Consider the following 15,349-nt stretch of genomic DNA (forward strand, 5'->3'; position numbering starts at 1 on the left):
GATCACTGCAGAACAGGTACCGGTTGCACTGCTAAGAACACAGAATAGGAATTACTCTGTGTACCCAGCAGCACATCTGCTACGTTCCTGGAATTTTGGGAAGGAGAGCTTGCCACCCAGGATACATCTGTGGTGGAATATGGGGTAAGACTCAGAGATTGACTAGAGGGTAATGGGGCTTGTATAGGCAAAATTTGTAAGAGAGCATGCCAAGCATACCTATGACCTGGGGTATGCTAAAGCTACTAAGGTAGGGCAGAAAGTGCTGTTTCTGATGCCAAAACATCAGAAAAAGAAACAGCCTGGGCTGAACTGTACATGGTTCATCACATCTCATAGTCCATGGACAGCCTGTGCTATGTTGATCACATCTCATAGTTCATGGACCGCCTGTGCTATGTTGATCACATCTCATAGTCCATGGACAGCCTGTGCTATGTTGGTCCCCAAGAAGGACAAAACAACCTGGTTTTGCGTGGATTACTGAAGACTGAATAATATATAACCATGTCATACACGTATCACCTGACCTGTAATGATGAACGGGAGATTTAAATACCCACAGGGAAATGGTGTCAGCACCTTCGTCACCAAGACTGGACCAATTGAGAAAGTCTCATTGTATTAATTTAGTATGAAATGTAAGAGCCACCATTATAAAAAATTATATAGCAGAGGGTGTGGCCTGGCAGCAATTTTGGGAGGACGCATCTCATACGAGTTACTCTGAACCCGCTATATTATAGCCTTATATCAGTTTTATTTCCACCTTGATTGCTCCTGAAACAAGAATCTACCAGCTTTTAAACATCCTAGACTGCTCCTTGGTGCCTTAGAACCTTGCACCAGTCAACGTCTGAGCTACCAGTGCCAGGAGGACTATCTGCCTAACATCTAGGGACAGCCTGGAGGGTCCCGTTGCGGATGAATCACCGTCTGGCACTCAACAGGTGGCTTCCCTCCCTTCCTGGATTGTGGGTGTCCCTTCTTTGGATGTCTGGTGGCAGCTCCTGGACTCTATCTCCACAATTGTTCCACATTACAATTGATGAGCTTGGAATACATAGCTGCAGATGGCCTATTATAGCTGTACTATATTATCTCAAAAGAAGGGTTAACGCATCACCCAGTGACAGAAATCTTGATCATCATGCAAAAAATCCAGTTCGAGAAGCAAAAAAGGAACCCAACCTGGGTCTCTACAATATATGTCACTCCAAGAGTAGCTGACAATTACCATCTCTCTTCCCCGCCTTCTCCTAAGATAGCGCCCGATGTCGCTGCGGACACCTCTGTCGCTCTTGCCTTCATTCATTGCTTTTCCAATATTTTTTAGTTCCAGGTGGGCAGAAAGTTTGTCCGCTTGTCCAGTCCAGCCCCAACAACATAGGATCTTCTTCACCTCTGTGGTCGCTCTTCACTATTCCTGTGACCGTCTGATCACTCCTTTTCCCTTTCTCCCTACTTTTATCCTTCCCTTCTTTATCCATTCCCCTGTAATCCTTTCGTTTAGTTACCTCACCAGCCCATTAAACCAAAGTGTAATGTGTCTCTCAAGCTAGTTTCAATTAAGTGAGCCTCTTTGTCTGTCAAGAGGAGTGGACTAGCCATAATGATCCACAATTCTGTACCATAATCTAAACGCCCCCAACTCAGGTTTTTGATATCTTCACAGAAATACTGGCACTGGACTCACCTGATTCAAGTTATACAAAACCCCAGAATTTTTTAAAAAAACAACTATCTGTTCAATTACAAGAATCATTTGATCTGAATTTACTTTGGGATCCCAACGTTCTCCGATCTGGGAAGCCCACACAACATTTTTTTTAGAGGCAGCATAATTAAATATGCTTAATTCCGTAAAAAGCCCAGTCACATAAACTAGACTCAACAGCTTGAGCAAACTCATAAACAAACCCATTCGAGATTTGTTTACAAACAGATTTTGAGTGAGAGGATAGAACTTCCAACGCGTTTAGCATAAAAAACTGAAAAGCCCTCCGCTGGAAATACCAGAAATTCTATGAGAGAGGCAACAAGTCAGACACTCTGCTTGGCAACAAATTAAGAGCTAAGAGAGCAGCACAAGCCATCATGGCCGTTAGGGACAAAAAAAAGGGAAAATTAGCTACAACCCTGTCGTAATAAATAAATCTTTTCACCAACTCTATAAAGCCCTTTATAACCTATATAAAAGGATCTCCTCCTCTCCTCAAACTCCTTCTGTTATGAAGCAGTAACTAAATAGTTACAATTTACCCAAATTACAGAGTCCTAGCCAATAAATTAAATTCAGATATAACAAAGGAGGAAGTGAAGGAAGCTCTCAATGCCCCCAAACCCCCTAAGGCCCCTGGCCCTGATGGCTTTCTCATGGCTTATTATAAATGCTCTTCACATATCCAAATTCCACACTTAGTCTCAACTTTTAACTACATTCTAAGTGGTGGAAAATTCCACCCAGTCACCACACGCTCCAATATAATTGTCATCCCAAACCCTAACATGGACGCTACTTTATGCACCATCACTGCCCCATTTCTCTGCTAAACACGGATATCAACCTATTTGCGAAAGTCCCATCAATCAGACTAAACTCTGGTTTGACCCAGTTTATTCGCCCAGATCAAGTGATTTTGTCCCTGCTAGACATGCCGTGGACAACACCAGAACAACTGTGAAATTGATCTCCTACCTAAACTAATCTAAGATCCCTTCATTGGTTTTGTCCTCGTACACTGAGAAGACCTTTGACATGCTTTCATGGCTATTCATGTTCTAGACCCTGAGACATTTTAGATTTTTGGTAATTTTCTCTGAGCTATCCAGGCATTCTACCACAATCCATCATCTTCAGTTTCTTTGAATGACTTGAATTCTTCCATGTTTAGACTCAGTAATAGGACACGGCAAGGCTGTCCCCGATCCCCTTTAATATACGCCCTACGTATTGAATTCTTTGCCCACTAGGGTCAGACAAATTCCAGATTAAAACGGGATTCAAACTCAATACAAACTCTCGTCATTTGCGGACGATGTCCTCTTAACCTTGTCCTCACCTCAAACTTATCTTCCCCATTTATTAGTGGAACTTGAAAAGTACGACACACTATCAGGATATAAAGTAAATAACTCTGAGTCTGAAGCACTTGCTCTTCTCCTCCCAATTAGTTAGGAAGGCTGATAGGCTTGAATAAAGAAATGAGTCTTAAGGGCACGCTGGAAGCTTTGCAGAGTAGTCGTGGAAGATCACTCCATAGTTGGATGCCCGGGCTGCTGACCACACTCTCCAGTTCTATTATATCCAAATGAAAAGCTTCATATAAGCCCAGAGCCCAGATACAATCCTCAAAGCTAAGCCTCCCAACACCATTTGAACACAACTGCATGTGCAACCCTGCAAGATGTGTCAATATCTCTATACTATATAACTCTACCCTCTCAGTCTGCAGAACCACATGAACAATCATGAGAAGAGGACTTGGTGGCCTTGTTGGACCAGGAAGGATGGTCACTTATTTGTTCAAGGCTAGCAAAATCATCAATTAACTCGACTCTCCAAGAAAATGCTTACAAGATGTATCCCCCATGGTACATGGTTCCCACCAAGCTACAAGCTATATACCCTTACGCTGGAGGAATTGCAGGGAACAAGGTACCTTCTTGCATATATGGTGGAAATGTCCAAAAATATCCAAGTTCTGGGACAACGTATTAAATTTAATCATTTAGACAACTAACATAAAACCTGCCAAAGATCCTTTGATTATACTTCTCTGCTATCCAATCAGATTAGTTGATAAGTCCGCTAACAAACTGGTTCATCTTGTATGTAACGAAGCCAAGCTCCAAGATGCTGCTTCCCAACCATCCATGAATGCTGTCGTCAACAGTATCTGTCCCGCAGCCTCCACATCACCAGCCTTTTACAGTTCAATAAAATCGGGACTTTATCTCCAAAATAACAGCACCCCCCAGATATGATATATACTGGTATGCAGATAGAAAACACAAATGCTGCCCCTTAATATAATTCACAGATTCACCCCCCTCTTTTTTTTCACCTCTTTATTTTAACTTCAGTTGATTTATTGATTATTATACTTGTATAACTTTCACATATTTTGTATATCTTGTTTGAAAAGACCTGCATTTAATTGTAGGCTGCTGTTATAAAAAAATGAAACATGCACAGACAGGGGGCAGCGATGAGCCATAAACTCAGAGAGGCCTGGTCCCCACAGGGAGATACACAGGTACTGGTCACATCAATGGAAAACTCAAAACAAAGGGGAAACCCGACTCCAAGATGATTCTCTGTCGGCTACAATGGGAGAGAGGCCGTGTGTGTATTCGGGCTGTAATCGCTCTTTCTCTAAGCTTTTCCTTCAAATGCAATAAATATTTGTATTCAGCATTTGTAACTTTCAGACCATCCCCCTGTACTGCATAAAATACACATAAACAATACTACCATGCAAATACAAAACAAAATTATCTGTGGCTGTCCCACCCTGTGACGTTATTCAGAGGTGTGTGACTGTCCTGTGTGTTTGAGTCACGATGTAGAATTGTCACTTCCCGGCACTAGAGGGCTGTGTGATACAATCTGGTGGAATTCTCAGCCATAAACCACAAATCTATATCCGATCCTTACACCATGGCTCAGTAACAATATGCAAACAGCTGATGTGTAATGCAAAATCCTCTTTGGTTCCACCATGCTCCTCAATATGCGGAGTCGCTCTGAGATTCCTGGATTGGGATTCGGATCAAGATGGCATTTGCGGAGGGACAGAAGGATGCACTAGCCAATAGGAGGAGCTGGACAGGAAAACACATTTCTAGCAGAACTTTCACCTTGGTCTAGGGAGCAAGGTATTGGAGACAGGGAGATAAGTAGTCTAAATGACTCATCCAAGCTCAAAAATAGTCAACGCTATTAGTTTCCACCACTTCCCTCTGCGTCATTGTCATCCAGTTCTTAATTTAACTTATAGCGCACAATGGTTTTGTCACAGTGCAATCTTGCACCTAACTGGAATTTCTCCTAACTCTGAGGTCCACAGTGAGAGAAAAGGATAACGGGCACAGGAAAGTGTCACTGAAACTATTTTCAAATGTTTGTAACTATGAGTATCGATGGGCCTGCGTTCTCTATGGGAGAGGTCGAGGTGAAGACCACCAACCGTTACATTAGATGATGAAATTGTCTGTGTATAGGGTCCTTGTTTTGCATTGCTGCTAACACAGAACCAGGAAAACTGCCATGGTAAATAGTGCAGACGGCAAACAACTAATATATAAACTATTCATAGGTGAAATGAGGTATTGAAACATCCCCAATAGTGCAGCATCTGCAAAGAAAAACGCCTGCACTTCCCTTTATGTCATAAGCGAAGTCACATGACTGTCATACTAGTGAGACATCTCACACTCGGATGAGTCAGACGTGCAGAGTACTTTCACCACCCTTGTCCAGAGAGGGACGCCTGAGCGGTGGATAAACCAACATCTTCTGTCTGTAACGTTTGTTATATCTTCCCTGCTAGACACATAGAATCACATGTAATGTCTGCTTAAAAGAGTGACGTAGTGTGTAGCCAGACCCTTTGGTGGCATCAAGGTGGGGGTCACCAGGAGGGGAGACTGAGAGCTGAGGCTCAGGACCAGGAGCGGTCAAGGTTGAGTGGTAGAGTGCCAAAGAGCCTTGGTGCTAAACCTGGCTAAAACGTGGGTAACCCAGTTCTTACAAGTACTCCCACAATAAGAATGCCCTAACTCAAGGAGAGAGTACCAGGACTGGAGACAAGGAAGAGGACATCTCAGGTTCCTGAAGTATGGAGCATGACAAGACGCCCCCTGGGTGCAAGAGAGATCCCCCAAGGAGATGGGAAAGGCTCAGTGGTAGCCAGTAACAGTGAGTTGGTTGAGGATCAGGGCTACATAGAACCCCAGAGACAGAGGGAGAGGGATAAGAGCCCAAAGAGAGGTTACAGAGAACCCCTGAGCGGCTGAGTGACAGAGGGGTGAGATCAGGCTGAGAGACGCACAAATACCCTGAGTGAGCATCCTGCAGGGAGCATGGAGCGGCGGAGATTCTGGAGAACTACAGAGCCCAGGAGGCTGAGATCTGTCTGGGGAGTGAGACAGCTACTGAGAGTGAGTTTGCATTGCCCGTTCACGTTATTGCGGCCGTACAACTAAACCATGTTGATGTGGACTGTCCTTAATGCGGCAGAGGCAGGAGAAGGAGGAATACTCTGCTGTAGTTTGGGACTGTAACCTAAGAACTGTGCAGAGGAGAAGGACCTTCTGTTCTGTGATCACTGTAATTTAAACCAGTATGGAGGAGAGAAGTGTAGGAGATGTATATACACCAATCAGCCACATCATTAAAACCACTGACAGGTGAAGTGAATAACACTGATTATCTGGTTACAATGACACCCGTCAAGGGGGGGGATATATTAGGCAGCAAGTGCACAGTCAGTTTTTAAAGTTGATGTGTTGGAAGCAGAGAAAATGGGCAATGTAAGGATCTGAGCGACTTTGATAAGGGCTAAATTGTGATGGTTAGAGGACTGGGCCAGAGCATCTCCAAAGCGGCAGGTGTGTGGGTTATTGCCGGTATGCAGTGGTTAGTACCTACCAAATGCGGTCCAAGGAATTACAACTGGTGACAGGGTCATGGGCAGCCAAGGCTCATTGATGCATATAGGCAGTGAAGCCTAGCCTATCTGGTCCAATCCCACAGAAGAACTACCGTAGTACAAATTGCTGAAACAGTTAATGGCTATGGTAGAGAGGTGTCAGAACACACAGTGCATCTCAGCTTGCTCTGTATCCACAGACCGGTCAGAGAGCCCATGCTGACCCCTGTCCACCGCCGAAAGCACCTACAATCGGCAGGTGAACGCCAAAACTGGACCATGGAGCAATGGAAGTAGGTGGCCATTTCTGATGAATCACGTTTTCTTTTATATCATGTGGACGACCAGGTGCGTGTGCATCATATACCTGGGGAATAGGCGCACCAGGATGCATTATGGGAAGAAGGCAGCCGGTGGAGGCAGTGTGATGTCCTGAGCAATGTTCTGTTGGGAAACCTTGGGTCCTGGCAGTCATGTGGATGTTACTATGACACGTACCACCTACCTAAACATTGTTACAGACCAAGTACACCCCTTCAAGGCATCAGTATGCCCTGATGACAGTGGCCTCTTTCAGCAGGATAATGCGTCCTTCCACTCTGCAAAAATGGTTCCAGGGGAACATGAGGAACATGACAAACAGTTCAAGGTGTTGACTTGGCCTCCAAATTTCCCAGATCTCAATTCGATTATCTATGGGATGTGCTGACAATGGAAGTTACAGGATCTCCTGCTAACCTCTTGGTGCCAGATACCACAGGACACCTTCAGAGGTCTTGTGGAGTCCATATCTCGACGGGTCAGAGCTGTTTTGGCGGCACGAGGGGGAACCTACACAATATTAGGCAGATGATTTTAATGTTGTGGCTGATCGGTGTATATTTATGATTATAAACAGGTGATGAGAACATTTATGTAATCAATGAATATTGTGGTCAATCTGCATCCACGCAAGTGTCAGTCCTTGGTGGACGACATTGTGTACGTCATCATGTAAGTGAATCGTTATTGACACTGCACAGTCATGTAACATTCACCTGTCTACAGTTGTTCTGTGAGATAGAACAACAAGAGGTTTACTAAACAATATGTCACAGACAATGCAGTGGCGATCTGTGCATATCACGCACTTGTTTTATCACAAGTCAGAGAGATCATCAGACATGAACTCTAGTGTAGGATTACGTAACTTTACTTGAACAGACACCCTCCCCCATATCTCTTACACATACTTGCCAACTCTCCCGCATTGTCCGGGAGACTCCCGCATTTTGCGAGAGTCTCCCGGACGAGTGTGGCAATCTCCCTGATAGGAAGGGGGAAAAATTTAGTTTAAACGCCGCGATTCACCCGGAATCGCGGCGTTTAGCCCCGCCCCCACTGTAAAATGACGCGATTTGCGTCATTCCGTCACGGGGGCGGGGCCAAAATGACGCGATTTCGCAGCCCCGCCCCCTGCACGCCCACGTCCCAGCCGGCATCTCCCGGAAGAAAAAAAAAAAATGTTGGCAAGTATGCTCTTACACCCCAGCAGCTGTGGTGGGAGGGCTCATTGCACATAGCTGTCTAGCCATAATGTTCCTGTTATGTTTTATTGAATTTGCAAATAGCCACCAATTTGCCCCATAATAAACCATCAGAAAGTGATTTAAAGACCCACTTATCAAAACAAGAAACTAAACTGCTCTCTACACCCCTGCTGAGTCTACTGGTCTAGGAGAAGCTGACACTTAACCCCTTACTGTCCTAGTAACATTTGGTGAATGGCCATACCTGGGGTGGGATGGGGGGATAGTGTATGAAGGTAGATGACTGTGAGCCACTGGTCACAACTCCAGAACAAGCAGAAGACTGATAGCCAGGGTAACAGGGTAAATAGAAGACGAAAAGCTACAGCCACGGAGCAGTCCCTGGAAATAAAAGAGACTCTGGGATCAAGGGTCCATTTTCGTAGTGTGCCTTCTTGGTTTGTAAATGTCTCTTATTATCATTCATCCATAATGTAACGATGCCCAAGTCACCTGTCGAGCTGCTGTTGATGGACATGGCTGAGAAGGTCTTCAATGAAGCCTTCTCTGGTGCCGTCACCAGGGACATCATTTGTGTTTAGACCAGTGGAACCATAAACTTTCTTACTTCCAGGCACCCTTAGGGTCTCAAGATTTTTTTCAAGGCCAATGTAATTACCAAGTAGTCCCCCGACTTGCGTACCACTGGCTCTGGTCGCGGCACCCCTGTGAGATGGCCGCACAGTTTGGGAACCACTGGTTTAGACACTTAATGCACGTTTTAATGACACTGTGAATGCCCACCAACCGTGACAAGGTGACCTCATTCAGATGGGACCTACTCTGACAATTCACTTCCTGCCTCCCTCTGTAGCATCTGCATACATGTTATAGATAATGCTGGTAGGTAAAAACATCTAGTAATAAATGGGTGGGCTGCTGGGCCAACGTGAGGGCGGGTACAGATGGTGGCCAGGGAAAAGAATGAAGAAAAGAGATGAGAGAAGAGAGAAAACATTTTTATGAAATTTGAAGTTGAGTTGTAAGAGAAAATAGTTGAAGACGAGTATTGGATAAATGTTTCTCACCACCCTCCCCTTTCAATCAGTGCCTCTTCCCCTTCTCGTTTCCTTTTACTGATATAGAAAAAGGAACTGAGGGATAGTGACAGATCACGAGAGAGACAGTGAGCGAGAGATATCAGGACTGTAAGAGACAGAGAGCAATACAGACAGAGATACTAAAAATGGGATATCTGTGGAGAGCCATAATCTTCTGTGTCTATATATCAGGTAAGCTGACCACCCCCTACCAATGCCCCCTTCTCCTCGTATCTTCCATTACTATGCCCGCTTCTGTGTATACCATGTACTGTAAGATGTGGCCACCTGCATCCTCTATCTCTATATATCCGTCACGATGAGCACCTATCATTACCCCCCTATCTCTATGGACCTGGTATAATGATCACCTGTCCCACCAATCTACAGCCTTCGTTATTACCTCTCCTCAACACCGACCTCTATATCACTCTCTCTTTATATGGTCTCTATTTCGCAGGTATGATGACCACCACCATACCCCTCAATTTCACTCTATTATTACTCTCCCCATATGCAGACAAAAGGGACAGTGTTGGCCTTCACTCCCTAAATCTCACTTTCTCAAACCTTCCAAATTTCCACATCTACGTTGAGTGACCACCTTATTATAACAACTCTGGTGGGCTCTCAGATGAGCCTTATTTTGTTGGGGTCTGAGCTCGGCGAGGTGTGGAAAGCACAAGGACGCTGCCCCATGTCCACTCTCATGACTCCCGGGGTTGTTGTAATATCTGTTGGTGGCTCTTACGCTGAATAACTGTAATGTATGAAAACTCAGCGTCTACAATGACATTCTTTTCATATCAATTATTCTACTATTATCCCTCTCTATATACTAACTAGGGTCATCCTGACAGTCACAGTCTCTACTGTTAGCACCCACCCTATACCTCTCTCAGTAAACTGGCTGTATAAATGGAGGGACTATCACATCCCTCCCCCAAACTCACTACTCCTCTATCATATAATACGTGGTACAATGACCCCCCCCCACCCCCCCCCCCTCTTACAGTCTGTACCGTTACCCCCTACCTCTATATCTCTCTGGGTTTATAAATAGAGGGACTATCACATCCATCTCCCCTAACTCACTGCTCCTCTATCATACTGTACGTGGTACAATGATCCCCCCTCTTACAGTCTATACCGTTACCCCCCCCCCTCCCCCTACCTCTATATCTCTCTGGGTATATAAATACAGGGACTATCACATCCCTCCCCCTAACTCACTGCTCCTCTATCATACGTGGTACAATGACCCCCCCCCTCCCCTCCCTCTTACAGTCTGTACCGTTACCCCCTACCTCTATATCTCTCTGTGTATATAAATACAGGGACTATCACATCCCTCCCCCTAACTCACTGCTCCTCTATCATACTGTATGTGGTACAATGATCCCCCCTCTTAAAGTCTGAACCGTTACCCCCTACCTCTATATCTCTCTGGCTATATAAATAGACGGACTATCACATCCCTCCCCCAAACTCACTACTCCTCTATCATATAATACGTGGTACAATGACCCCCCCACCCCCCCTCTTAGACTCTGTACCTTTAACCCCTACTTATATATCTCTCTGGGTATATAAATAGAGGGACTATCACATCCCTCCCCCTAACTCACTGCTCCATTAGTACCCTCTAAGATGTGAGGAGGTACTAATGAGGAGGTAGATGTGAGGAGGTACTAGTGAGGAGGTACTAGTGAGGAGGTACTAATGAGGAGGTACTAGTGAGGAGGTACTAATGAGGAGGTAGATGTAAGGAAGTAACAGTGAGGAGGTACTAGTGAGGAGGTACTAATGAGGAGGTAGATGTAAGGAAGTAACAGTGAGGAGGTACTAGTGAGAAGGTAACAGTGAGGAAGTAACTATGAGGATGTACCAGTGAGGAGGTGCTAATGAGGAGGTAGATGTGAGGCGGTAACAGTGAGGAAGTATTAGTGAGGAGGTACTAGTGAGGAGGTACCAATGAGGAGGTACTAATGAGGAGGTACTAGTGAGGAGGTACTAGGGAATGTGAAGTCATGTTTGGTGCCTGATTATTGAAGGAGCAGTATTCATTTCATATAATGTCAATTTGAATTTATTGGGACATAAAGTACTGGACTTTGCCGCTGTCTGGATGGCTGTGAGACCTGTTACTGACCTATGAACAAGAGCCCCTCATCCCAGCCATATAACTGTCTTCTTCTTCTTGTGTTTGTATTACAGCCTGCAGTTGTAACAATGTGATCCCAGACCCTGCATCTACACAAAGTACCACACAAGGCATCGAGTTCCCTAGAAAAACTACTACACGGCACACAACTCAACATACCAGCCACACAACTACAGCACAGACAACGCTACATACCAACCACACAACTACACCACAAACAACGCTACATACCAACCACACAACTACACCACAAACAACGGTACATACCAACCACACAACTACACCATACACAACGCTACATACCAACCACACAACTACACCATACACAACGCTACGTACCAACCACACTACACCACACACAACTTCACATACTAACCACACAACGCCACATAATACCACAAGTCCTCACACACAACATACAACACAACACCCCACCACGTTGCCCCCATCCTGGGAATATTTTGTTAACAGTACCTCGGAAGTCTGTCTAAGAATCAGGGCATCCTTCCAGATTCAGGTCAATGATACCCGGATAAGAGAGGTGAGTTACCGCAAGTCTTTTACCATAGTTATAGACTCTTCTGAGCTATCGTAACACAATACTAATTATTTACCACCTTTATTTGCATAACGCATCACTTTACAGAGAATCCCAAACCATTCACACCAGTCACTACCTCATCTGAGGTATATTGTGCTACCACCTTGACATACTTTGTTGTCTTCACTCTCTCTGTCCTTCAGATTGTGATCCCACCACCGCCGAGCACAAAGGCCTCTGGGAACTGTTCTGCGCAGAACGCACAGCTGACACTGACCTTTCCAGAAGGACAGCTCTGCCTCACATTCACACAGGTACTGACGCCATAAATTTGGGGGATGCTGAACAATCAGCCAGGACTTGGGGTAAGACACGTGAAGTGGGTGAGAATCTCAGACAGTCAACCAGGCACCGGGGTGAGAATATACAGTTGGTGAGAGAGTCTTGGATGACGAGGTAGGTACCAGGAGGAAGACGTGACAAATTAGGGGCAAGAGATCATCTTAGAGTTAGAAAATTTGGGGTTATGCTCTAAGGAATCGTACACAAAGATTTTTCTGATTGACACTTTCCGCATTTTTGCTTCTCAATTTGCAGAATTCTACAGACAACAAATTCTACCTGGGAGCAATTAATATAACACTTAAGGACAGAGGTAATAAACCAACTTTATTAGTTCTCAGGACAATCCAATATCAACATGCATAAATAAAGTCTTACTAGTTATTCAGTACTAACCCCAGCTATGCTTTTCAGTAAACCCCCATGTGCCAGTTCTGTGTTCTTCCTTAATCTTTTTTTGTAAGAGACACAACATGCTCCACATCTAGTCCTACCCAGCACTGTATCCACATCTACTAATCCTAGTCATACCCAGCACTGTATCCTCATCTACTAATCCTAGTCATACCCAGCACTGTATCCACATCTACTAATCCTAGTCATACCCAGCACTGTATCCTCATCTACTAAAACTAGTCATACTCAGCACTGTATCCTCATCTACTAATCCTAGTCATACTCAGTACTGTATCCTCATCTACTAATCCTAGTCATACTCAGTACTGTATCCTCATCTACTAATCCTAGTCATACTTAGTACTGTATCCCCATCTACTAATCCTAGTCATACTTAGTACTGTATCCCCATCTACTAATCCTAGTCATACTCAGTACTGTATCCTCATCTACTAATCCTAGTTATACCCAGTACTGTATCCTCATCTACTAATCCTAGCCATACTCAGTACTGTATCCTCATCTACTAATCCTAGTCATACTTAGTACTGTATCCCCATCTACTAATCCTAGTCATACTTAGTACTGTATCCCCATCTACTAATCCTAGTCATACTTAGTACTGTATCCCCATCTACTAATCCTAGCCATACCCAGCACTGTATCCTCATCTACTAATCCTAGTTATACCCAGTACTGTATCCTCATCTACTAATCCTAGCCATACTCAGTACTGTATCCTCATCTACTAATCCTAGTCATACTTAGTACTGTATCCCCATCTACTAATCCTAGTCATACTTAGTACTGTATCCCCATCTACTAATCCTAGCCATACCCAGCACTGTATCCTCATCTACTAATCCTAGTTATACCCAGTACTGTATCCTCATCTACTAATCCTAGCCATACTCAGTACTGTATCCTCATCTACTAATCCTAGTCATACTCAGTACTGTATCCTCATCTACTAATCCTAGTCATACCCAGCACTGTATCCTCATCTACTAATCCTAGTCATACCCAGCACTGTATCCTCATCTACTAATCCTAGTCATACTCAGTACTGTATCCTCATCTACTAATCCTAGTCATACCCAGTACTGTATCCTCATCTACTAATCCTAGTCATACTCAGCACTGTATCCTCATCTACTAATCCTAGCCATACTCAGTACTGTATCCTCATCTACTAATCCTAGTCATACCCAGTACTGTATCCTCATCTACTAATCCTAGTCATACCCAGTACTGTATCCTCATCTACTAATCCTAGTCATACCCAGTACTGTATCCTCATCTACTAATCCTAGCCATACTCAGTACTGTATCCTCATCTACTAATCCTAGTCATACTCAGTACTGTATCCTCATCTACTAATCCTAGTCATACTCAGTACTGTATCCTCATCTACTAATCCTAGTCATACCCAGCACTGTATCCTCATCTACTAATCCTAGTCATACCCAGCACTGTATCCACATCTACTAATCCTAGTCATACTCAGTACTGTATCCTCATCTACTAATCCTAGTCATACTCAGTACTGTATCCTCATCTACTAATCCTAGTCATACTCAGTACTGTATCCTCATCTACTAATCCTAGTCATACTCAGCACTGTATCATCATCTACTAATCCTAGCCATACCCAGCACTGTATCCTCATCTACTAATCCTAGTCATACTCAGCACTGTATCCACATCTACTAATCCTAGTCATACTCAGTACTGTATCCTCATCTACTAATCCTAGTCATACTCAGTACTGTATCCTCATCTACTAATCCTAGTCCTACCCAGCACTGTATCCACATCTACTAATCCTAGTCATACCCAGTACTGTATCCTCATCTACTAATCCTAGTCATACCCAGTACTGTATCCTCATCTACTAATCCTAGCCATACCCAGCACTGTATCCTCATCTACTAATCCTAGTCATACCCAGCACTGTATCCACATCTACTAATCCTAGTCATACCCAGTACTGTATCCTCATCTACTAATCCTAGTCCTACCCAGCACTGTATCCTCATCTACTAATCCTAGTCATACCCAGCACTGTATCCACATCTACTAATCCTAGTCATACCCAGCACTGTATCCTCATCTACTAATCCTAGTCATACTCAGTACTGTATCCTCATCTACTAATCCTAGTCATACTCAGTACTGTATCCTCATCTACTAATCCTAGTCATACCCAGCACTGTATCCTCATCTACTAATCCTAGCCATACTCAGTACTGTATCCTCATCTACTAATCCTAGTCATACTCAGTACTGTATCCTCATCTACTAATCCTAGTCATACCCAGCACTGTATCCACATCTACTAATCCTAGTCATACTCAGCATTGTATCCTCATCTACTAATCCTAGTCATACCCATCACTGTATCCTCATCTACTAATCCTAGTCATACTCAGCACTGTATCCACATCTACTAATCCTAGTCATACTCAGTTCTGTATCCTCATCTACTAATCCTAGTCATACTCAGTACTGTATCATCATCTACTAATCCTAGTCATACCCAGTACTGTATCCTCATCTACTAATCCTAGTCATACTCAGTACTGTATCCTCATCTACTAATCCTAGTCATACTCAGTACTGTATCATCATCTACTAATCC

General features: G+C 44.0%; 1 protein-coding gene across 1 annotated transcript in view; it reads left to right on the top strand.

The window, feature by feature from the left end:
* The first annotated feature begins 9,320 nt into the window (after positions 1–9,320).
* The window catches only part of CD68 (CD68 molecule), a 39,085-nt gene continuing 33,056 nt past the window's right edge, over positions 9,321–15,349 (top strand). Inside the window, exons 1-4 of the mRNA XM_075206158.1 lie at positions 9,321–9,456; positions 11,482–11,969; positions 12,173–12,283; positions 12,567–12,624. Of these exons, the coding sequence (XP_075062259.1) occupies positions 9,411–9,456; positions 11,482–11,969; positions 12,173–12,283; positions 12,567–12,624 (703 nt within the window). The 5' untranslated portion in view covers positions 9,321–9,410. The remainder of the gene's footprint in view (positions 9,457–11,481; positions 11,970–12,172; positions 12,284–12,566; positions 12,625–15,349) is intronic.

The sequence above is a fragment of the Mixophyes fleayi genome, chromosome 4 (genome assembly GCF_038048845.1).
Source record: "Mixophyes fleayi isolate aMixFle1 chromosome 4, aMixFle1.hap1, whole genome shotgun sequence".
Lineage (NCBI taxonomy): Eukaryota > Metazoa > Chordata > Amphibia > Anura > Limnodynastidae > Mixophyes > Mixophyes fleayi.